The sequence below is a fragment of the Pelophylax lessonae genome (genome assembly GCF_965119305.1).
Source record: "Pelophylax lessonae genome assembly, chromosome: 7".
Lineage (NCBI taxonomy): Eukaryota > Metazoa > Chordata > Amphibia > Anura > Ranidae > Pelophylax > Pelophylax lessonae.
The window spans coordinates 41,163,800-41,189,826 of record NC_138774.1 but is presented as its reverse complement, the minus strand read 5'-3'; the positions used below and the strand labels follow the sequence as shown (position 1 = coordinate 41,189,826).

Here is a 26,027-nt window from a genome sequence, read left to right as displayed (position 1 = left end):
AAAATGTACACATGTTAGGGGAGATGATATGAAAAATGAGGCTACACCCCTTGGCACTTATTGTGATATGTATGGGATCCTTGTCTTTCAAAGTAAGACTGTTTGATTGAACGATGTAATGGAATTTCAATTCTAATTAATCTGGAAAGTACTAACTGTATGGTGAATGCTGAGAGTATATTGTATGTTATTATGAAACTAAATAAAAAGTTTACCTGTTAAAAAATAAATAAAATCTATTGTGAGTTAGCAGATAAAAATGATTATTCACTAATCCTTATACTTACTTATCCAAACAACAACTGCGATAATTACAGCAAGAAGAACAAGGATTCCAATAACAGCTCCAATGATCACTCCGAGTGAGAGGCCATTGCCTGGTGGATCTGACAGAGATAAATATAAAGAGAAGATGAGATATTATAGAGATTTGGGATTCTTGTATATAAATCAGTGGTCTCCAATCTGTGGCCCCTTGCTTGCCTTTATCTGGCCCTTGGGGCACTTTTCCTCCCACTGACACCAACAATGGGGCACAATTCCTCCCACTAATACCAATGATGGGGCACTATTCCTTCCAATGGCAGGGCTATATTCCTCTCCCTAATACCAAAGGTGCACTGTTTACTCTCACTGATGCCAGGTCAATTTTTACTCCTAATGGCCACAGTCTGGCCCCCCTAAAGTCTGATAGACAGTAAACTGGCACTATATTTAGAAAGTTTGGCAACCCCCGATATAAATTATTGATTTTTCAAAATTATGAAAAGTGTTGGCCGCCTTAAAATGAATTATTCCTGCACTATATAAAACTGTATGTAAAATGTAAAACTGGGTTAAGAAACTAATAAATACAAATTACAGGCTGAATTATTATGGGGGGTTTCAATTCAAGTTTATTAAAAATATAGAAAACTGAAGCTGTCATGAAATGAGTGAAGAAAAGACAGAAATTTCCCAATACCCTCCTATACAGCGCTGTGTGATGTGTATAGACGGAGTGTACACACATAAGAGAAAACTGAATTTTTGTAAAATCTTACCGTAAAATTCCTTTCTCTGAGTCCTCCGACAGTCGCCGCCCACTCCCAAGTCTTCACCAATGGGTATTGACCTTTGCTCCGCAGGAGTAGCTAGGCACAAGATTTGTTAATAACAAAAGCTTTTAGCATAGACACACCCCTAGGGGCTGTCCCCTTAGTCATTACCTCCCTGCACCAGCATTCCCAACTCAGTTTGGTAGCATAGCAGTAAGAGTACACAAAAACCCCAAAAGAGGGGCGGCGACTGTCGGAGGACTCAGAGAAAGGAATTTTACGGTAAGATTTTACAAAAATTCCGTTTTCTCTTACGTCCGACAGTCGCCGCCCACTCCCAAGTCTTCACCAATGGGACGTCCCAAAGCAGTGTAGACCTGAGGGGTGGGAGACGCAGCCGCATAACAAGCAACGCAGTACCCACATCAGAGAAAGGAACCTTACCACAGTAAGAGAACCAACTGGGCAACCGAAAAACGTGCTCAACAGGAGCAACAACCCAGGAAAAACAAGTAACCCAGGGGTAAAACACCCCAACAGCCAAGGACCCAAAAACAAGGGTCCCTAAGGCACTGCCGCACTGAGAACTTTACAGCCAAAGGAGGCATCGGCCGATGCCTGAACATCCACCTTATAAAACTTTGAGAAGGTGTGAACGGACGACCAAGTCGCCGCCTTACACACCTGGGCCACAGAAGCCTGATGCCGGAAAGCCCAAGACGTACTCAAGGATCTGGTAGAGTGCGCCTTCACAGGGAAAGGTGGAACCTTCCCCTTCAAAGCATAGGCCTGCTCAATGATTTGTCTGATTCATTTGGCGATTGTCGCAGCTGACGCCGCCATGCCCTTCCGAGGTCCCTCAGGAAGGACAAAGAGGGAATCCAACTTACGAAAAGATTCAGTGGATGACAGGTAAACCCTGATCGCCCTGACAACATCCAAGGAATGTAAGGCAACCTCCTTAGGATGTTTTGGCTTCGCGTGAGAGCGAAGGCAAGACAATTTCTTCATTAAGGTGAAAATCTGAGATCACTTTTGGCAGAAAGGACAGGCTAGGTCGCAAGACCACCTTATCCTTGTGAAGTACCAAGTAGGGAGAGCTGCAGGACAAGGCCGCCAGCTCCGACACCCTGCGAGCCGAAGTGATCGCCACCAAAAAGGCCACCTTTTTGGACAACAGAGGCAACGAGATTTCCCTGATCTTTTCAAAGGGAACATGTTGCAACACGGACAGAACTAGGTTCAAGTCCCACGGAGGCAAAGGCTCCCTCCGAGGAGGGGCCAAATGGCGCACCCCTTGAACAAAGGTGCGAATCAACGAATTTGACGCCACAGGGCGCTGAAAAAGAACGGCCAGCGCAGAAATCTGGCCCTTAATCGTGGTCAGCGCCAAACGCTGGTCCACTCCAGTTTGGAGGAAAGCCAACACTCTCGACACCGAGTATGAGCGAGGGGAATACCCCCTGGACTCACACCAGGCAAAGTATGCTTTCCAAGTACGGTAGTAAATCTTCCCCGAAGAGGCTTTTCTAGCCTTGATCAAAGTGGGAATGACCTCAGGGGAGAGACCCCTGTCCTTCAGGACCTGGCTTTCAACAGCCAGGCCGTTAAAGCCAGCGACTGTAAAGCAGGATGGAATATCGGCCCTTGAGACAGAAGGTCTTCCCGAAGCGGCAGGCGCCACGGAGTGTCGACTGCCAGATTGACGAGGTCTGCGTACCAAGACCAGCGAGGCCAGTCGGGTGCCACCAGAATCACGTATGCGGTTCCGAGGCCAACCTGCGAAGGAGCCTGGACAGCAGCTGAATCGGTGGAAAGGCATACATCAGACGATACTGATGCCAGGACGCCACCAACGCGTCCGAGGCGTCTGCCCGAGGATTGCGCGTCCTTGCCACGAACCTTTCCACCTTGTTGTTTAGACGAGACGCGAACAGGTCCACATCTGGCGAACCCCACTTCACGCACAACATCTGAAAGACATCCGGGTGAAGGGACCATTCCCCCTGGTCCAGGGTCTGGCGACTCAAATAGTCCGCCTGCCAGTTTTCCACCCCCGAAATGTGAACTGCCGATATCGCCGGGACGTGCGTCTCGGCCCAAGACAGAATGTCGGCCACTTCCCGAGCCGCCCGGGCACTCCTGGTGCCCCCTTGATGGTTGATGTAAGCCACCGCGGTGGCATTGTCTGTCTGAACCCGAACTGGACGGCCCCCAAGCCGTTCCGTCCAGCGCAGAAGGCAAAGCCTTATTGCCCTCAATTCCAGAATGTTGATCGGAAGGGAGGATTCCTCCTCCGACCAAGTTCCCTGAGCGGACAGAACGCCCAGGACACCACCCCAGCCCGACAGGCTGGCATCCGTGGTGACCACCGTCCATAACAATGGACGAAAAGACTTGCCCCCCCGACACCGCCGGGGACTGGAGCCACCACAGAAGACTCCTTCTGGCGTGGTGACCCAATGAAATCCGCAGATCCAGGGACTGCGGTCACCCGTCCCACTTGGCAAGAATCTCCGCCTGGAGATCCCGCGTGTGAAACTGGGCAAAGGGGATCGCCTCGAAGGCCGAGACCATTAATCCCAGACATCTCATGCATGTCCGGAGAGATGAGTGTTGGTTGTCCCTGAGGGACCTGACCTCGTCCTGAAGTGTCCGGAGCTTGTCCTCCGGCAGGAAAACCTTCGCTTGAACAGAGTCCAGAATCATCCCCAGATAGGGAAGGCGAACCGAAGGACACAGAGTCGACTTCGGGATGTTTATGGTCCACCCGAACTCTTGTAGTGACTGCACCTTGGTGGACAGGTCGGTCACCAGGCTCTGGCTGGCATTCGACCTTATCAGGAGATCGTCCAGATACCCCAAGACAGCAATGCCCCGTGCTCGTAACAGGGCCAGAACCGGCGCCAACACCTTGGTAAAAACCCGCGGAGCCGAAGCGAGACCGAAAGGTAACGCGATGAACTGGTAGTGGTCCTCCGCAATGGCGAATCGAAGGTACCTTTGGTGACCCTCGAAAATGGGGATGTGCAGATACGCATCCTTCAAATCGATGGAGGCCATGAACTCCCCCGGACTCAGGGCAGCCACCACTGAGCGCAGGGATTCCATGCGGAACTTGCTAAACCGCACAAAGTGGTTCAGAGCTTTTAAGTCCAGAATCGGACGCACCTTGCCCTCCTTTCTGGGCACAGTGAACAGATTGGAGTAAAACCCCCGAAATCTGTCCCGACGAGGCACCGGAACCACCACTCCCTGGGCCCGCAGGTCCCGCACCGCTAGGTGCAGATCCTGCAAGCGCTCCGGAGACAGCTGAAGATTTGAGGGAAAAAATCTGTCCGCCGGCCGAGAAAGAAATTCGATCTTGTAACCCGATCGAACGATTTCCTGAACCCATCTGTCCTGAATGCGGATCAGCCAAGGTTGGAGGAAACCGCGCAAACGTCCCCCCACCACAGAAGCGGGTGAGGGCGTCCCTTCAGGCGGAATTGGCATGGGTTGCCGAACCGGCTTGGCCGGATTTTTGCTTACCCGGCCATGGCTTCTTCGGGGAGCCTTGGCCTTTGAAGGGCTTGCCCTTGGATTGCGACCAAAAGGCACAAAAGGACCCCTGAGAGGGCCTAAACGAGGAGTTCCGTTTGCCACGGAAGGATTTGTGCTTGGGATTCTGGGGTAAGAGAGTACTCTTGCCCCCCGTAACTCCTTTCACCAGAGTATCCAAAGCCTCGCCGAAAAGGCGAGATCCCACGTAGGGAAAATCTGCCAACGTCTTGCGAGAAGATTGGTCGGCCGACCAACTTTTCAGCCATATCAGACGACGGTTTAGCACTGCCACACTGGACAGGCGTGCAGCCAAAGGAGCTAAATTCAAGGCCGCATCACACAAGTACATGACTCCCTGATGGATTTGATCCACCATAGCCAGCGTGGTCGACGGAGCCGAATCAGCTACCAGGGTGTGCCTGAGTACCTTCGTCCAATCGGCAACCGCCTGGGCCGCCATAACCGAAGCAAAGATAGGTTTTAGCATAGAGCCAGCAACCATATAGGCATGACGGGCAAGAGACTCCATCCTCCTATCCGTAGGATCCCGGAAAACCGGGGTATCCTCAGAAGGAACCAGGGTAGCTTTGTTTAAAACGGCTACAGCGTGATCCACCTGGGGTGCCACACACCAATGCTAGTCGGTGGAAGGCGCAAATGGATAAAGCAGTTTAAACTTATTTGGCGCTGTAAAGGGCTTCTTTAAATTGCGCCACTGCTCATTAACAGTATGATGAAATTCTGCAGGGCAGGGAAAAACCTGCGCCGATTTGCGGGTTCTTTGCGTCCCAAAAGAGGACACCCTAGCAGGAGGAGTGGGCTCATCCTCCAGGTGCAGCGTATCCTTAATGGAGGCAATCAGCTCACCCATGAGCACAAGCTCTTCAGGCGAGCCAGGGGGAGAAGTATCAACCCCCTCCACCTCCGCTTCAGACCCCACAAGGTCCAGAGATGAGCGAGACCCTGAGAAGGGCACGCCAGCCATAGCAGCCACATCGCCCTCTGAATCAGAGGAAATGGATAACCTGGCCCTCTTTGCAGATCGTTCAGCCATCAGCACATGCATCTGAGAAACTAAGGATGCCACTACAGTGGCCAGATCAGCCCCATCGGGGGGTGCAGCAGCCCCCTGGTCCCCCACCAGGGCGGGGGGAAACTTGCTATCCTGAGAATCCATGCCCAACAGCAATGAGAGGAAAAAAGGGTACTGGCCCTTTAACACTACGGCGAGCACAGCCCACCCTACACTACTGTATGCACCGACCCCGCAGGGACAAAGAACACTGAGCAAGGAATGACAGGACAATGAAGGAAAAACCTGGAGAGAGCACAAACAGGCTGTTGCCACCGATCGCTGTTCCAGAGAGAGAGGAAGTGATGCAATAACCGGCTGACTTATATAACCTATGAGGCTCCGGCAAAATGGCTGCTCGGCTGAGGGATAGAGGCTACAAGAAAATAGCGCCGACATGTGCTCGAGAACGAGCGCGCCTCGCCAAAATGGCGCCGATTGGCGCCAAAGCACAGCGCTGTACAGGGACAGAGCCGCCCACAGCAGTTTGCAAAAAGATGGCGGGCCGCAACAGCGGCCGCCGCTGCAGCGTGTCTGCACCCATTCCGCCCCAGAGAGAACTCACAAAGGAGCGGGAGGGCCCCCTCCCCCCAATCCCAATAAGGCATGCTAACCCATACAGGGATCTGTCAGGGAGCCCGCACTTTACACAGACATGGGGGTACACACAGCCACAGACTGACACCCACACAGATGGTCCCCACACAGAAGGTGCTTACCGTACAGGATGGCGTGGGGAGCCGTCTCCAGGTGACAAACCACTATCATGATGACAGGGAGTGCCGCAGCCAGGACGCAGTGGACCGCAGCACGAGACCGCAGAATGGCGTCCAGTGAGGTAGCCACCTTACAGGCAGCATTCCTGCAGCGAGCAGGGATGGGTCGTTCATGGCGCCAGGGCGAACCATAGCTGAACGCTCGATGGCAGGCTGGGGATCCATTTGGCCCTCAGCCCTGGGATCCAGGGCGGCCAGTCCGAGACCCAGCTCCGCATGAACATCTTCATCCGAAGATCCCTAACTAAAGCTGACAAAATAACAGCTAGTAAAGAAAAGAGAAATACTTGAAATAAAATCAAAAAAAGGGTAGAAGGCTGAGACTGAAGCCCCAGCATAGGAAAGCCTGCTACTCCTAAGCTAGGCAAGATCAAACTGAGTTGGGAATGCTGGTGCAGGGAGGTATTGACTAAGGGGACAGCCCCTAGGGGTGTGTCTATGCTAAAAGCTTTTGTTATTAGCAAATCTTGTGCCTAGCTACTCTTGCGGAGCAAAGGTCAATACCGATTGGTGAAGACTTGGGAGTGGGCGGCGACTGTCGGAGGACGTAAGAGAAAACAGGAAGGTAAGAAACTTTTATACAGAAGAGACACACTATGGAGTCTATGTATGAAATAAATTGCTGTGCGGATGTCTTAAGCATTCACACAGGTTCAAGGAATGATTGCTGTATTGTTTGTAATAGAATTATCTCCTAAGATCATCAGCTCCATCTAGTGGACATAATGCATATTTTTTGTTATTGAGCCATTTCTGATAAATACCACAATATGGCCAATAGATGGAGCTGATGATCATAGGAGATAATTATATTTCAAACAATACTGTGATCATTTCTTATGCATGTGTGAATGCTTAAGACATCCACATGACATTTTTTTTAATACATAGTTAGTCAGGTTGAAAAAAAAAGACACAATTTCATCTAGTTCAACCAATAAAAAACAAAAATGAAAACACAACCTTACAATCCCATATACACAATCCCACATCCGCAGTTGATCCAGAGAGTGAAAAACCTACAGCAGGGGAACAAAATTCCTTCCTGATCCCCCGAGAGGCAATTGGATATTCCCTGGATCAACCTTACCTATAAATATTAGAACCCAGTTATAATATGTACACCCAGGAAAGAATCCAGGCCTTTTTTAAAGCAATTTACTGAGCTGGCAGCTGGTGATCCACATTTTCACAGCTCTTACGGTGAAGAATCCTTTCCATATTTGGAGATGAAATCTCTTTTCCTCTAGACGTAAAGAGTGCCCCCTTGTCCTCTGGGATGACCTTAAAGTGAATAACTCAACACCAAATTCACTATATGGACCCCTTATGCATTTATACATGTTGATCATATCCCCCTTAATTTCCTCTTCTCAAGAGAGAATAAATTCAGTTCCTCTAATCTTTCCTCATAGCTGAGCTCCTCCATGCCTCTTATCAGTTTGGTTGCCCTTCTCTGCACTTTCTCCAGTTCCCCGATATCCTTTTTAAGAACTGGTGCTCAAAACTGAACTGCATATTCCAGATGAGGTCTTACTAATGATTTGTACAGGGGAAAAATTATATCTCTCTCTCTCTGGAGTCCATGCCTCTGTTAATACAAGAAAGGACTCTGCTTGCGTTGGAAACCGCAGCTTGGCTTTGCATGCTATTATTAAGCTTATGATCTACCAGAACACCCAGATCCTACTCCGCTATGGATTCCCCCAGTTCTACCCCCCCCCCCCCCCCAGTATGTATGATGCATGAATATTCTTATCCCCCAAGTGCATAACTTTACATTTATCAACATTAAACCTCATTTGCCACATAGTTGCCCAATAAAACAGTACATTGAGGTCAGTTTGTAAGTTGGAGACATCCTGTAAGGAAGTTATTCCACTGCAAAGCTTGGTGTCATCAAGACACCACATAGACACCACATCTTATCTGCAATATAAAAACTTTCAATTTGCACTTTTAAGAAAAGGACTACAGTTTTGATTCAAGTGCAGTAACTCATAGCAACCAATCAAAATATATTTTTCTAAAGTCACACTAATATAAGATGGATTCTGATTGGTTGGTATGAGTTAGTGCACTCAAGGATAGAAAATGTCTATTTCTGCAAGTAGTACTGGGAAAGGAGTGGGACTGCTGTGTGTGGAGATAAAATGTTCTTATATTTTAATATTAGAATTCCATAGAAAATTGATGTCAAATGGAAAAAGAAAAAAACTTTTCAGTTGCACTCTTTCCCCCTCTTCCAGGTTTCATGTATTCTCTGTAAATATCACTCACCCCATATCACACGGAGAGTCTCATCCCCCAGACTGCTGTGCTCCACATGACAGGAGTAAGTGTCTCCCTCCTTGGTTGGCACTTCCACACTGACTCTGATCTGATAGGTGCCATCAGGATGGGGGAGAATTGGACTCATTTCATCTGAAGGAATATGGTCCTCCCCATTCCTCACCCACTTCACATCCACAGGTCGGGGGTGAAACCCGTACACCAGGCACTGAAGTCTGGTCACATCATCCGACTGACGATGACCCCACACCTTCACCTCTGGACGCACTGAGAGAGAGAGAAAGAGAAAATAACATTCTGCTGGTTGTACAGGAGGTCACATCTTCTGATCAGTTTCATATGAAGATTATATAAAAATGGTTACTTCCCTGGGATAGATCCGTGTAAATTAGGATGATCCTAGCCAACCGTACAGTGAAAAGGATAAAAAAAGCACAAAACCAATTCCTTTTCCTCATACAGTCATCAGTGTGAAGGTGTGACAAGTGAAATGTATGGAATGGATAAATGAATGTGAATGGTATAGGAAGCGGCATGTGACATCACCTATTAGAATTATACTTTACAAAGAAGTAAATCTAACAGGTACTTATATTTAGAATTATGTATTTACATCAAACATATTTGTCCATTACATATGCAAGCTGTGCTTCCGGCTTAATAAGGATAAAACCCAGAATATGAACTCATCTGGGATTAGATCATTTCCTGAATCCAGAAACAAATATTTCATCCCTTGGATAAACTCTGCAAAAAAAAAGTCCAGGTAGACTCCTCCCACAAAACACCCAAATGTGACCTAATGGGTGAGATTAGCAATCCTACCAGATGAAGAAATCCACAATGATTACACGAGAGCCGGACAAACATTGGGAAAGTCATGTCATGTTAGACTTGGTGAGATAATAATATAAAATAATTCATGGGGTCTGATATGCTTTCCACATTCAAATGTATAATAGAATATCAGACCCCCAATGTCTCTCTGTGTGCACCAAACAATACCAGACCAAGGCTGACCTAAACCCCCTCCTATGGTAATGTCCTATAATGGTGGATGTATACAGAGCAGTGTGTAAAGCTTAGTGGATTCATTTATTAAAGGTATAGAGGCTGATCACCTGGTAAAGTCAAAGTTTATTTTTCAAAGTTTAAGTAGAACTAAAGGCAAAACATTTTTTTTTCATTTGGATAGCGTAAGGGAGGGTTTGAACCCCTCTCAGGGTTTTGCAATGTGTGTCCCATTGGGGGAAGTTTTTCTTCACTTCCTGTCCCATAGCCAAAACAGGAAGTGAGAGAAAATCCCTTCAAAGTGAGGAAATCCCTCGTTGTCACCTGATCTAGTGTTCCCATTGGAAGATTTATTCTCCATTCCTGTTCTAAAGACAACCCAAAATTTGGGGATTTTCTTTCACTCTTGGTTCATAGTTGTCATCTGAACAACTACAGAGAGTGAATCTCCCTAACACAGCGCACAAACGGCAATTAAAACCTGACAGGGGTTCTAATCCACTTCCACTCTATCCAAAACTAAATCAAAATGTTGTCTTTAGTTATACTTTAATGGTAATAAATAAGATGAAACTGTGATCTCTCCGAATACCCAATAATGTACGAGGAATATTAAAGAAAACATGATTTTTGTCAGCACATGATTGGAATTTTAGGGTTTTTTCACATGAGTTTTCTGGCTGACGGACTCCGTTTTGCTCAGTGGGATCGATCCGCTGATCCCCCGCAAAGCAGGCGGGTGACAGGTCCATCTCCACTCTCTGTGCGGAAACCGACCTGTCTGATCCCCACTCTCCTCTATGGGAGATCGGATAAAAACGGACCGTCTGTCTGTTTTCATCCAATCCGATCCTCCAGATGGATGGAAAATAGGGTTTCCATCCGTCTGGATTTCATGGACCGGATCGGATAGTAGCGGGTGTCAGTGGACATGTCACCGCTGATATCCGCTGCCCCATAGAGGTACATGGAGCATCCGATCAGGTCCGCCTTAAAAACTGACAGTCAGACCGGATCGGGAAAACCATGTGAAAGGACCCCAAGACTTTGTTCACATAGACGTGTGTTTTCCAGAAGGACATGCAGGTTCCTGCTAGCGGAATCTTCCATAAAACATGGAAAAATCTATTTATCCATTGCATTTATCCCATTTGCTGTATGTCTATCGCATCGCAGACTGACTACACATTCTAGGGCTGCAACTAACAATTGTTTTCATAATCCATTAGTTGACCAATTATTGTTTCCATTAATCGATTATTCAGATAATACCCTTGAAAAAAGTGTAGTGTATGTTTTAGTTAATATCTATAGTTTAAAAAAAGTCAATTTATTCCTAAATATCTCTATGCAGTGGTAAATATAAATAACCAACTACAGTAATACCTTGGTTTACGAGCATTTAGAAAGATGAGCAACATTTTTTTTTTTAATTTTGCCTTGATATACAAGCGCTGTCTTGATATACGAGCAGTATTAGACTCACAATGTTAAAGTGGTTTAGTACAGTATAAGCATGTCACCCCCTCTGTTACATAACATTATATGTCCCTGTGTCTGTACTGTATATAAAAGATGCTGATTTCTCCTGTATCAGAGCGTCTCCCGGTGCTCACGTGACTCCTCGTCTCTCAGCTCTCCCCGGCTAATCACCCCAGCTGACATCCGGGGAGGAAAGAAGCAGAGAGCCAAGGAGTCACGTGAGCGCCGGGAGACGCTCTGATACAGGAGAAATCAGCATCTTTTATATACAGTACAGACACAGGGACACAAAATGTTATGTAACAGAGGGGATGGCATGCTTATACTGTACAGTGCTGTACTTTAGATATGATAGCAGCATATCTTTATTTATACCAATAAATGGTTGTGGAACAAATCATCTGTGTTTCCATTATTTCTTATGAGAAAATTTGCTCTGATATACGAGTGCTTTGGATTACAAGCATGTTTCCGGAACGATTTATACTCACAATCCAAGATATTACTGTATATGGTTAGGGAGCAAAATCTCTAATCCACTCTGAGAATAACAGACAGAAGAGATATACTGTATATACTGCTAGAGGTTGGATCTGGTAAATATCATCAGACTCAGAGATCACATTTTTTATTTAAAGAGGGAAAAAAAAATGAAAGACTGTTTTATAAATTTTCAGACAGACCTGTGATATATTATGTATGACAGACTCCCTTGTCATAGGCCGGGGGATTGATAAAAGCTCCCTGCGCCTGCTGTGACTTATGCTGCCCATACAGAAACAATGTCTTCCTTCAAAAAAAATGTTCATTTTAAGAACGTTCGTTCAATTTTCTTATCATTAGTGGGGTCAAATTGACGTTCGTTTTCAACCACAGTGACGGGAAAATTGGAAGGAGCAGAATAGAAAACTTCTTGGTAAAAGGAATTATCAGACAGTGTGTGTGGTTTTTCATTCATATATGACATTCTTTTTAAAACTGAATGTTAAAAGCAAGTGAAATTTTCAAAAGACATTTTTTCATTCAGCGAATCTACAAAGATTTTTTGTATAAATATTTTTTGTCCTAAAATGGATACATGTATGGTCAACTAAGGCTTGAGTCACACCAATGCATTTTGCTTTGATCCGTTTCTGCAGTGCTATTTGCACATGCGATTTTGCTGCGATTTGAGTTTTTTTATGCTTTTTTTGGCCAATTTGTTGTTGGGCAGATTAAAAAACGTGAATCGTGGAAAAAACGCACTACATGCTTTTCTGCAGCTTCTCCACTAAAGTCTATTGAACCAAAAAAAAAAGCACAGTTTTGCTTTGAAAAAAGTCCTTGACCCTTTCCAAATAAGCTGCGGCTGAAAAAAGCATAGATGTGAACGTGTCCCATAGGAAACCATGTTAAATGAACTGTAATGCGTTTCTGCAAAAAGCACCAAAAAATGCATAGGTGTGAACCAGGACTAAGACGTTTAGTAGCAGCAGCGTGTTTTTTTTTTTGTATCTCCTGTCATAATGGGGTTAAAAAAACAGAAATTAGCCCTTTATAGTACAAAAAGCAGATAATCGCTACTATAAGGGGTTCATTTATACTCTGAAACAGTGAAAGTAATAACATATATTACTTATATCATATATATATAATAAATACACCCAGAAGTAGGATATATGGGCATTTTACCTTGGAGTTAGATATGAAGCTATATGAAGGGTGGAAGGGAGATATAAATCTTTTATATTAAAGTAGTACTAAAAGCTGAGATTTTCAGCCTCCACCTTCTCTGGGGTCAGATGCTGATCTTCCCTGCACAGAGTCTTCCAAGTGATTTTTTTTTTTTAAACAACAAACATGTTATACTTACCTGCTCTGTGTAATGGTTTTGCACAGAGCAGCCCCAATCCTCCTCTCCTGGGGTCCCCCACCGACACTTCTGGCTCCTCCTGCCTTCAGAGTGCCCCAATAGCAAGCTGCAAAGTATAGTATAGACAGAGTGCCCCTATAGCAAGGTAAAAAAAACTTCTGCCTTTAGAACCACTCACTTCCTTCTCCTGCCCAGGACTACATGTCCCATGAGGCATTGCTTCTCATACATTTACATTCACAAGTTCCCAGGCACTTACTGACATGTATGGACGGTGTACTGAGCTGTATGTGTGCTGCACTGTGTATACTGACATGTATGGACGGTGTACTGAGCTGTATGTGTGCTGCACTGTGTATACTGACATGTATGGACGGTGTACTGAGCTGTATGTGTGCTGCACTGTGTATACTGACATGTATGGGCGGTGTACTGAGCTGTATGTGTGCTGCACTGTATTTCCTGATATGTAAACAAATAATGCATTCTGTATGCAGACCAACTAATCGATTCTGAAAATTATTTTCATAATTGATTAGTTGTTTCGGCCCCAACACATTCCCTTATAAAGTATATCTATAGTGTACGGTGTATATACCATGTGGTGTGACTACATACAGAAGTGTGTACATAGAGCCGTATATTTACAGTGTAATAAGTATTTGTACTGTATGCAGTGTGTATATACAGTGTGTAGATATGATATACAATATATAATGTATACAGTGTAGTGTGTATATACGGTGTGTACATATAACATATATGATGTATATAGTGTAATGTGAATATACAGTGTGTGGATATAACATATATGATGTATATAGTGCAGTGTGTATATACGGTGTGTACATATAACATATGATGTACACTATATTACCAAAAGTATTGGAACACCTGCCTTACACGCACATGCACTTTATTGGCATTCCAGTCTTAGTCCGTAGGGTTCAATATTGAGTTGGCCCACCCTTTGCAGCCATAACAGCTTCAACTCTTCTGGGAAGGCTGTCCACAAGGTTTAGGAGTGTCTATGGGAATGTTTGACCATTCTTCCAGAAGCACATTTGTGAGGTCAGGCACTGATGTGGACGAGAAGGCCTGACTCACAATATCCGCTCTAATTCCTCCCAAAGGTGTTCTATCAGGTTGAGGTCAGGACTCTGTGCAGGCCAGTCAAGTTCCTCCACCCCAACTTTCTCATCCATGTCTTTATGGACCTTGCTTTGTGCACTGGTCCAAATCATTTGGTGGAGGGGGGATTATGGTGTGGGGTTGTTTTTCAGGGGTTGGGCTTGGCCCCTTAGTTCCAGTGAAGTGAACTCTTAAGGTGTCAGCATACTGAGACATTTTGGATCATTTCATGCTCCCAACTTTGTGGGAACAGTTTGGGAAGGGCCCCTTCCTGTTCTAACAGGGGATGAGGAACTTGACCAGTGCACAAAGCAAGGTCCATAAAGACATGGATGAGCGAGGTGGGGTGGAGGAACTTGGCTGGCCTGCACAGAGTCCTGACCTCAACCTGATAGAACACCTTTGGGATGAATTAGAGTGGAGACTGTGAGCCAGGCCTTCTCGTCTAACATCAGTGCCTGACCTTACAAATACACTTCTGGAAGAATGATCAAACATTCCCATAGACACTCCTAAACCTTGTGGACAGCCTTCCCAGAAGAGTTGAAGCTGTTATAGCTGCAAAGGGTGGGCCAACTCAATATTGAACCCTACAGACTAAGACTGGGATGCCATTAAAATTCATGTGCGTGTAAAGGCAGGCGTCCCAATACTTTTGGTGTGTAGATATAACATATATGATGTATATAGTGTAGTGTGTATATACGGGATGTAGATATAACATATGATGTATATAGTGTAGTGTGTATATACGGGGTGTAGATATAACATATATGATGTATATAGTGCAGTGTTTATATACAGTGTGTAGATATAACATATATGATGTATATAGTGCAGTGTTTATATACAGTGTGTAGATATAACATATATGACGTATATAGTGTAGTGTGTATATACGGGGTGTAGATATAACATATATGACGTATATAGTGTAGTGTGTATATACGGGGTGTAGATATAACATATATGATGTATATAGTGTAGTGTGTATATACGGTGTGTAGATATAACATATATGATGTATATAGTGTAGTGTGTATATACGGTGTGTAGATATAACATATATGATGTATATAGTGTAGTGTGTATATACAGGGTGTAGATATCACATATATGACGTATATAGTGTAGTGTGTATATACGGTGTGTAGATATAACATATATGATGTATATAGTGTAGTGTGTATATACAGGGTGTAGATATCACATATATGACGTATATAGTGTAGTGTGTATATACAGTGTGTAGATATAACATATATGATGTATATAGTGCAGTGTGTATATACAGTGTGTAGATATAACATATATGATGTATATAGTGTAGTGTGTATATATAACATATATGATGTATATAGTGTAGTGTGTATATATAACATATATGATGTATATAGTGTAGTGTGTATATACGGGGTGTAGATATAACATATATGATGTATATAGTGTAGTGTGTATATACAGTGTGTAGATATAACATATATGATGTATATAGTGCAGTGTGTATATACAGTGTGTAGATATAACATATATGATGTATATAGTGTAGTGTGTATATACAGTGTGTAGATATAACATATATGATGTATATAGTGTAGTGTGTATATACGGGGTGTAGATATAACATATATGACGTATATAGTGTAGTGTGTATATACAGTGTGTAGATATCACATATATGATGTATATAGTGTAGTGTGTATATACAGTGTGTAGATATAACATATATGATGTATATAGTGTAGTGTGTATATACGGGGTGTAGATATCACATATATGATGTATATAGTGTAGTGTGTATATACAGTGTGTAGATATAACATATATGATGTATATAGTGTAGTGTGTATATACGGGGTGTAGATATAACATATATGACGTATATAGTGTAGTGTGTATATACAGTGTGTAGATATCACACATATGATGTATATAGTGTAGTGTGTATATACGGGGTGTAGATATAACATATATGATGTATATAGTGTAGTGTGTATATACGGGGTGTAGATATAACATATATGATGTATATAGTGTAGTGTGTATATACGGTGTGTAGATATAACATATATGATGTATATAGTGCAGTGTGTATATACGGGGTGTAGATATAACATATATGATGTATATAGTGTAGTGTGTATATACAGTGTGTAGATATAACATATATGATGTATATAGTGCAGTGTGTATATACAGTGTGTAGATATAACATATATGATGTATATAGTGTAGTGTGTATATATAACATATATGATGTATATAGTGTAGTGTGTATATATAACATATATGATGTATATAGTGTAGTGTGTATATACGGGGTGTAGATATAACATATATGATGTATATAGTGTAGTGTGTATATACAGTGTGTAGATATAACATATATGATGTATATAGTGCAGTGTGTATATACAGTTTGTAGATATAACATATATGATGTATATAGTGTAGTGTGTATATACAGTGTGTAGATATAACATATATGACGTATATAGTGTAGTGTGTATATACAGTGTGTAGATATAACATATATGATGTATATAGTGTAGTGTGTATATACAGTGTGTAGATATAACATATATGATGTATATAGTGTAGTGTGTATATACAGTGTGTAGATATAACATATATGATGTATATAGTGTAGTGTGTATATATAACATATATGATGTATATAGTGTAGTGTGTATATACAGTGTGTAGATATAACATATATGATGTATATAGTGTAGTGTGTATATACAGTGTGTAGATATAACATATATGATGTATATAGTGTAGTGTGTATATACAGTGTGTAGATATAACATATATGATATATATAGTGTAGTGTGTATATACAGGGTGTGGATATAACATATATGATGTATATAGTGTAGTGTGTATATACAAGGTGTAGATATAACATATATGATGTATATAGTGTAGTGTGTATATACAGGGTGTAGATATAACATATATGACGTATATAGTGTAGTGTGTATATATGGTGTGTAGATATAACATATATGATGTATATAGTGTAGTGTGTATATACGGTGTGTAGATATAACATATATGATGTATATAGTGTAGTGTGTATATATGGTGTGTAGATATAACATATATGATGTATATAGTGTAGTGTGTATATACGGTGTGTAGATATAACATATATGATGTATATAGTGTAGTGTGTATATACGGGGTGTAGATATAACATATATGATGTATATAGTGTAGTGTGTATATACGGGGTGTAGATATAACATATATGATGTATATAGTGCAGTGTCTATATACGGGGTGTAGATATAACATATATGATGTATATAGTGCAGTGTGTATATACGGGGTGTAGATATAACATATATGAGGTATATAGTGTAGTGTGTATATACGGGGTGTAGATATAACATATATGATGTATATAGTGTAGTGTGTATATACGGGGTGTAGATATAACATATATGATGTATATAGTGTAGTGTGTATATACGGGGTGTAGATATAACATATATGATGTATATAGTGCAGTGTCTATATACGGGGTGTAGATATAACATATATGATGTATATAGTGCAGTGTGTATATACGGTGTGTAGATATAACATATATGATGTATATAGTGCAGTGTGTATATACGGGGTGTAGATATAACATATATGAGGTATATAGTGTAGTGTGTATATACGGGGTGTAGATATAACATATATGATGTATATAGTGTAGTGTGTATATACGGGGTGTAGATATAACATATATGATGTATATAGTGTAGTGTGTATATACGGGGTGTAGATATAACATATATGATGTATATAGTGCAGTGTCTATATACGGGGTGTAGATATAACATATATGATGTATATAGTGCAGTGTGTATATACGGTGTGTAGATATAACATATATGATGTATATAGTGCAGTGTGTATATACGGGGTGTAGATATAACATATATGATGTATATAGTGCAGTGTGTATATACGGGGTGTAGATATAACATATATGATGTATATAGTGCAGTCACCTCTCTTCTCCAGATCTTCTCTCCCATTGTTGATGTGTTTCTTCAGCCATGGAATACAGATATTCTCCAGATAATTCTTGTATATCTCCCCCACTCTCTCCTCCGGACTGTTCCATCTCTGTGTGGTGATCTGAGCCTCATTCATGGTCGGGATATAGATCCATCTCTGTGTGTCCAGATACACAAAATCTCTCCCATCATATCCGTACTGCCTATACCCCACAGTGGTGCCGTCATCTCTCAGCTCACAGCCGTACATATACTGTACAATATGGATCCCTGCAGAGAGAAGAGGAAGATGTGACCCGGGATCAGAGGTGTGATGTGTGTAATATGTGATGATGTAGGAGGTGATGGTATATGGAGGAGATATGTATAGGGATAGATGTGTGTATACAGAGTGTACATATACAGCACAGCTCTCCTTATAATGACACGGCCAGTACTACAGATATATATCCTCCACTATGGCAGAAAACTCCGATACACATCCTCAGTATGGAGGAAGAAGAAGATCGGATCCTAGTGACACCCCAGAATGTTCTACAGAGGGGTCACCGACTCATCCCACCACTGAGGAGATGACACTCATCACTGATTGGCTGTCCTGACCCAACAAATATTTCTATTCACCAATCAGGTGTGACATCTCCAGATCATCATCTCATTGGCTGCTGTTTCCCTCTATTTTCAACCAGCCAATCACACACTGTGTAGATGACCCCTCCCCCAGTGATGGTGACACGGGATGTGTGGATTATGGAATAATTAGAATATCTTCCCTCATCATGGCTGCAGATTGTACAGAGAGATCATGTGACAGGAAATCCAGAAAGAGAACCGACATCTCCTCAATAATCACCTCCTGGTGTCACCTGAGAGACAATACACGGCCATTGTACACCTTCCTCATCCATCTTATACTATTCATACATAGACAGTCCCAATCACAGAATGCTTCCTGTAGAAGACTGACTACAAATATCTCTGTAATACTCCCCTCCCCCCACAGAACAGGAATGGGAGATTCCACATTATACATCTGCTGGGGGGAGCAGTCTATGTTGTGTCATTTCTGGGGGGTCCTCCATGTATAATACACACAGGAGACCTGACAGGGGACAGACATCCATACTTCTCTATGGAGGCCCCAGACTGGAAGTCAGCTGTGCATGGAGGAAATCATTCCCCTCACTCTACAGTGGGTGTGTCCTGTGTTCACCTGGAATATTCATATTTTGTAAGCATGTGATTGGTTGCTTATAGTACACACTGCTTCCATTTATTTGATGACTTTCACTTTGCTTAGTGAATCCCCTCTACTATTTGTGTAAATCAACCCAATCAAAATGTCCCATAAACAGAAGCACCAAGAGGGGTCACACACCATAATCACAATCAGAGGTCCCTGGGACCCTCAAAATGTGACATCCCAATTCCCTGGTATTGGAGGAAATGCATGTACCCTCCCACAATGCATTGCTCTGTGCATCCTATCCATAGGTCAGGTGAGAGGAGCGATGTGTATTCTACAACTATGTCACATTAGAATTGTAATATGGATTTATCCCCGGCTGGGTCACACTTGTGTGACATGAAAGTCGCACCATTTCCAGCGTGACTTTGCTGTGCCACTTCCCTGCGACTTCAACTGATAAGAAGCATTCCTCTGCGACTTTCATGGATCAGTGGTTTTTTACCCCTCACCTCTCCTCCCTGGTCATCCTTGCTGCCTAAAAACTTTCCTCCCAAGCACATTCCATTTACACCTGAGTGTAGCAGAATCGCATGTTCCCGCTCCCATTTCTGCATGTTTTTGAAGAGTAAACATGCGTCGCACATTGGGCATCCCAATCATTAGAATGAACTGCCGACATGCGAGACAAATGCCCCAAAGTAGCTCTAGAACATTGTCAGTCATGAAGTGTCACATTTTTACAGATCGCATTTTGCTGTGCGCATTTGTAGAGCATTTTGATGCACAGCGAAGCACGCATCTGCTAACCGTGATTGGGGGGGGGGGCATTAACCACTCTAGAACCGCTCACAGTAATACTACTGCGGCAGAGTGGTTCGTTATCGTCCAGCCACGTAGTATTAACGTCGTTGGACACTCCCCCTTCTGGGCGGCGCTTGCGCGCCGCCGGAGGCTCGCTCCCGCTGTTTTCATTCACAGCGGGAGTCGGGCCAGGGGAGGAGCAGCGGCGATGGCCGCTGCTCTTACCCGATCGTCGGGGATCGAGTCTGGAGATCCGCCCGCTGTGTGTAAACACAAGCGGGCGGATCTCCATAGTGACAGGGAGTGACAGATCGGACTGTTCAGCATAGCTGGACATCCGATCTGTCCATGACTCACACAGTCCCCTCCCCCCCCACACGTCAGTAAGCACCAGGCATACATTAACCCCTCCCTCTCCAATAAAATTAACCCCTTCCCTGCCAGTGTCATTTTTACAGTAACAGTGCATATATATAGCACTGATTACTGTAGTAATGTCACTGGTACCCCCAAAAGTGTCAAAAATGTCAGTCAAGGGTCCGATCTGTCCGCCGCAATGTCGCAGTCCCGCAAAAAAAATCGCAGATCGCCGCCATTACGCGTTAAAAAAAACCCACCAAAAATGACAGAAATCTTTCCCTTTGTTAGTAAACGCAATAACTTTTGCGCAAACCAATCAAAATACGCTTATTGCGATTTTTTTTACCAAACATATGTAGCATAAAACAAATTGGCCAAAAATTTTTAAAAAAAGTTGGTTTTTACATCTTTTTTGGGGGGAATTTCATATAAAAAAATGTTAAAAATATTGTTATTTTTTCAAAATAAACGCTCTTTTTTTGTTTATAGCGCAAAAAGTAAAAATCGCACAGGTGATCAAATACCACCAAAAGAAAGCTCTGTTTGTGGGAAAAAAAGGACGTAAATTTCGTTTGGGTACGGCGTCGCACAACCGCGCAATTGTCAGTTGAAGTCGCACAGCGCCGAATCGCAAAAAGTGGCCTGGACGTAAGACAGCAAAATCCTCCGGTGGTAAAGTGGTTAATAATTAGGCAGCATTTACATCTGCATGGAACTCGCACAGAAAACGCATGCTTTACCACACATTTCAGAAATGTACATCACACTTGTGTTGCCATGAAATCAAAGCAATTGTGATGCGCGTTTCTGAAATGTGCGCAAAGTGCGTGTTTTTTGTGCGGGTTGCCGTGCATTTGGAAACGCACAGATGTGAATGCAGCCTAAATGATAACACAAGAATGACACACATTGCCGCACATTTGTAAAATACAAGGCAAAGCATGATTTTTCTTACAGGTTGTCGTGTGTTTGGAGAAGATGTAGATGTGAATAAATGGTAACGCAAGCGTGACGCAAGTTGCCACGAGTTTTTGAGACACAAAACAAAGTTCACGTTTTCTGTGTGGGTTGTCATGTGTTTGGAAATGCGCAGATGTGAATGCGGCCTAAATGGTACCGAAAGCGTGGCGCACATTGTTACACATTTTCTAAATGCAGGACAAAGCGTGCGTTTTCTTGTGTGTTGTCATGCGTTTGGAAACACGCAGATGAAAACACAGCCTAAAATGGTAACACAGACATGATGCACATTGCTGAGTGTTATGTAAATGCTCAGCAAAGCGTACTTTTTTTTGTGCGGGTTGCCATGCGTTTGGAAATGCGCAGATACAAATAGTAATGTAGTTGTGATGTGCGTGTGGCACATTTTCAAAATAGATGACAAAGCATGCGTTTTCCTGAGGGTTGCCGTGCGCTCAGAGAGGCACAGATGTAAACAAATGGTAATGCAGGAGCGACACATGTTTTGGAAGTGAGCGGCACAACGCACATTTTCTATGCGGGTTGCTGTGCATTTGGAATCACGCAGATGAAAACGCAGCCTAAATGACAACACAAGCTGGAGGCACATTTCCACACATTTTTGATATGCACAGCAATGCGTGCGTTTTCCATGATGCTCATTGCTGCGTGCTTGGAAAGGCGCAGATGCAAATGCAGCCTAAATGGCAATGTAAGCACAACATGCGATTCCACACATTTTGGAAACGCACAGCAAAGCGCGTGTTTTCTGTGTGAGGTGCTGCGCTTTCAGAAACGAGCGAATGCAAATGCGTGCATTTCCAAAATGCGCAGCAATGCACACGTGTTCCTATTTAGCAGTGTTAATTTTGTCAACTAAAATGTTTTCGTCGACTAAATGAACACAATTTTAGTTAACTAAAATATGACTAAAACAATTCAGATGACGAAAATACGACTAAAACTAAAATGGCATTTTAGTCATAAGACTAGAACTAAAACTAAATTGAAAATTGACATCAAAATGAACGCTCCTCTGCTGGCCATTTCTAAATCGGCAACACAATTCCATCCAGAGCCAGTAATAATCGCACATTAAAGTTTAAACATGGATTGCACCACCGCATAAGTAAGGGGCATCTACTAAGCTGCTGAAAACTAAAAAATGAAGAAAAAGGCTTTTCTTATATATTTCCCTAATATTTAATGTCGGTAATATATTCAGGTAATTTGTGCAATGACATCACAGCCAATGGAGTTTACAGTTTTTTGGGTTTTTTGTATTTTAAAGTTGCACTTCAGTTTGTCAAAAAGCAATATTTCTGTTTGTTTATGAAACTTGGTTTTATTTATAAAGAGGTTATAAATCTCAATGGATAAGAGTCCATTCACACTGCCGCAACTTGTGAGGCGACTTGTGTGCCCTCAAGTCGCCCCAAGTCGCTTGACATAACAAAAGCAATGTTAATCAATGAGAGCCGTCTTAATTGGCACTACTGAAGTCGCTCCGACTTCAGAAAAGGGTCCGGTACTACTTTGAGGCGACTTGTATCCGACTTGTCCCATAGACTTCAATGGGAGTCGCCTCCTTATCTTAATTGAAGTGACTTGTGATCCGACTTTCCATTGAAATGGTCCAGAACCAGGAAAAAAGATCATTTTTCTTATAATTTTTAGAAGCACAGGGATAGGGCTCCGCTCCACCTGGGCGTTTTTGTTGCAGGCATTTATCGGGCATTTTTTGGGCGTCTTTGGAGGCAGGTATGACTTTTTTTGGATTTAGTGTCTATTTAGCGATAAACGCCTGCAACAAAAACGCCCAGGTGGAGCGGAGCCAACTCCCTGCGCTACTAAAAATTCTAAGAAAAATGATATTTTTTTTCTGGTTCTGGACATGCTACAGAGCTGAAACTTTACAGGTACACTTTTTAGACCCCACAGACACAAATCCAAAGAAATCTCTTTTTTTTTTTTTTCAATAATTGGCTCTCTATTAAAAACGACAAATTTTAAGAACTCTTTTTTGTGTGATTGAGCATGACCCAGAACCATCATATTCTGATTGGCCAAATACAAAGTCGTACAAAGTCGTCTATCATACAAGTCGCGCTGAATACGCGCAAAGTAGCGCTGAAGTCGCGCTAACAAGTCGCCCCTTATGAGGCGACTTAGAGGTCGGGGCAGTGTGAACCGGCACTAAATCTGTGTCTGTAGTGCGTGTTCAAACCTTATAAAAACATTTTATTAGATTTTTACTCCAGGAGTATACAATTCATTTGGAAATGCTAGAGAAATGTTTAAATAATGGATTACAATTACATAAACCTGTTGGATTTGTAGTTGACTAAAATGTATGAGATTTTAGTAGACTAAAATATGACTAAAACTAAAACAATTCAGATGACTAAAATATGAATAAAACTAAAATGGCATTTTAGTCAAAAGACTCTAACTAAAACTAAATTGAAATTTGATGCCAAAATTAACTCTGCTATTTAGACTGCGTTTGCATCTGCGTATTTCTGAATGTGCGGCACCCCGTACAGAAAACGTGGATCACAATTTAGGTTGTGTTTACAGCTGTGTGTTTCTAAATGCGTGCCATGCGTTTACTGTGAGGGTTGCCATGCGTCTGGAAACACACCGATGTGAACACAGCCTAAATGGCAAAGCAATGTCCGCTTGCTGCGCATTTCTTAAAAATGAGGCAAATCGCACGTGTTCTGTGTAGGTGGCGGCACATTCGGAAATGCGCAGATGTGAATTCAGGCTAATTGTTACTGACCCCCCAATCGTGGTTAGCAGACGCATGTTCTGCTGTGTAACAAAATGTGCTACAAACAATCCCAAATGTGTGACACTTCACTACCAAAATGGTTCCTGAGCTACTTTGGGGCGTTTGTTCTGTGCAGGGCTGCCCATTTATGTGAATGGGTTGCTCTATGTGCGATGTGTTTTTAGGCGTGAAAAAAAAACACAAATAAATGTGAGCAGGAAGATGCGTTTCTGCTATGCTCAGGTGTGATTGAGATTTAGGCAGCAAGGATGACCAGGGAGGAGAGGGGAGGGTTAAAAAAAAAAAAAGATCCTCCAAAGTGCCATACTTATCTATACTGATGCGACTTCTGTGAGAGAACATAAAAGTCTATGGGGCCAGATCGCATTGAAAGTCGTACAAAAGTAGTGCAGGAACATTTTTTTTGTTACTGCGACTTGAATTTTGGCAATTAAGATCCTCTGATTGAAATACATGGAATGCGACTTGTCATGCGGCTTTGAAGTACAAAGTTGCATGACAAATTGCATTGATGTGAACCGGGACTTAGAGTGTGTGGCCCCCTGAGAGCCAGGCTGATAAGGCTGTGATATGTACTGGCACCTCATCATACCTTCATCTAATTAAAGTGTATGTATAGATGAAACTATTTTAGTCTTTAGATGGAGTAGGGAAGGGTTACACCCCCATTAGGTGATTTTTGCTGTCTCGTCATTGTAATATTTCCCCTCACTTTCTGATTGGCTGATAATGATTACCGGGACTAATACAGAGGAGAACAGAAACTGATCACAACTGTTATTGCAGCACTGAGCGCGTTTTACCCCTTAACTGTCATCATGATGATCCTGTACTGCATTACATCTGTATGGCTGTCAGAGGGTTAAATAAGACACACAGCCTGTACTGAGAGAAGTCTGCTGCCTCCCATTGCTGACATTCTCCTAGAACTGTTGGCTGGCTTTCCTTTGTCACTAATACTCTGATTCACTCACATGGGAAAAAGCATGCAGCAAGTGAAGTCACAGCGAAGTCTTGAAGTGTAAGTCAGACAAAAACTTTGTTTCTAGTTTTTGAGAGAGTGAAGAAGGATTACAACTCCTGCAGAGTTTTTATTGCTCCCCGGGGCTCCATTAGAGAGAATTCGGCTCATTTCCTGTCCTGCTGACAACCAAAACAGGAAGTGAGGTAAAGTCTTCCGACAGACAAAGACAGAATGAAATATCTGACATGAGTTCTATCCTTCCTCTACTCTAATAATAAAATCATACTTATCTATAACTGTGTTGCTGTAAGAGATTTCCCTGACCTCTGGTTTGGTAAAATGCAGTCAGTAGGACAGGAAGTGAGAGTAAAAGCCTGGCAGGGGTACTTACCTTTCCACACCTTATTCAAAACTAAGAAAAAAAGCTTTGACTGGACTTACACTTTAATCTAGCTTCTTGTTCTGGGGTCATGACCCCAAATCTATGGAAAGCAATGACTGAGGATGAGAGGCGGGCAGATAGGGAGCGGAGTATAGGCCTCATCCACACTGCATGTTAGCAAAACGCCATAGAAAGCTGTAGAAGGAGTTTGTCAGATTTTTTTTTAGCAAAACTATTCTCCCACAAAAGCTTATGGCTCAAAAACGCTGATAAACACAGAATAGTCGCATTTTCAGCGTTTTTAAGCTTCTATCAGAGTTAGAGCGTTTTTACAGCTGAAAATCTCCTCTCAGATC

General features: G+C 42.8%; 1 protein-coding gene across 1 annotated transcript in view; it reads right to left on the bottom strand.

The window, feature by feature from the left end:
* LOC309559449 (class I histocompatibility antigen, F10 alpha chain-like) overlaps positions 1-26,027 on the bottom strand; it is a 56,681-nt gene that overhangs the window by 21,691 nt on the left and 8,963 nt on the right. The window contains exons 3-5 of the mRNA XM_082262716.1: positions 18,210-18,488; positions 8,709-8,987; positions 288-386 (exon numbers count right to left, since the gene is read on the bottom strand). Coding sequence (XP_082118842.1) covers positions 288-386; positions 8,709-8,987; positions 18,210-18,488 — 657 coding nt within the window. The remainder of the gene's footprint in view (positions 1-287; positions 387-8,708; positions 8,988-18,209; positions 18,489-26,027) is intronic.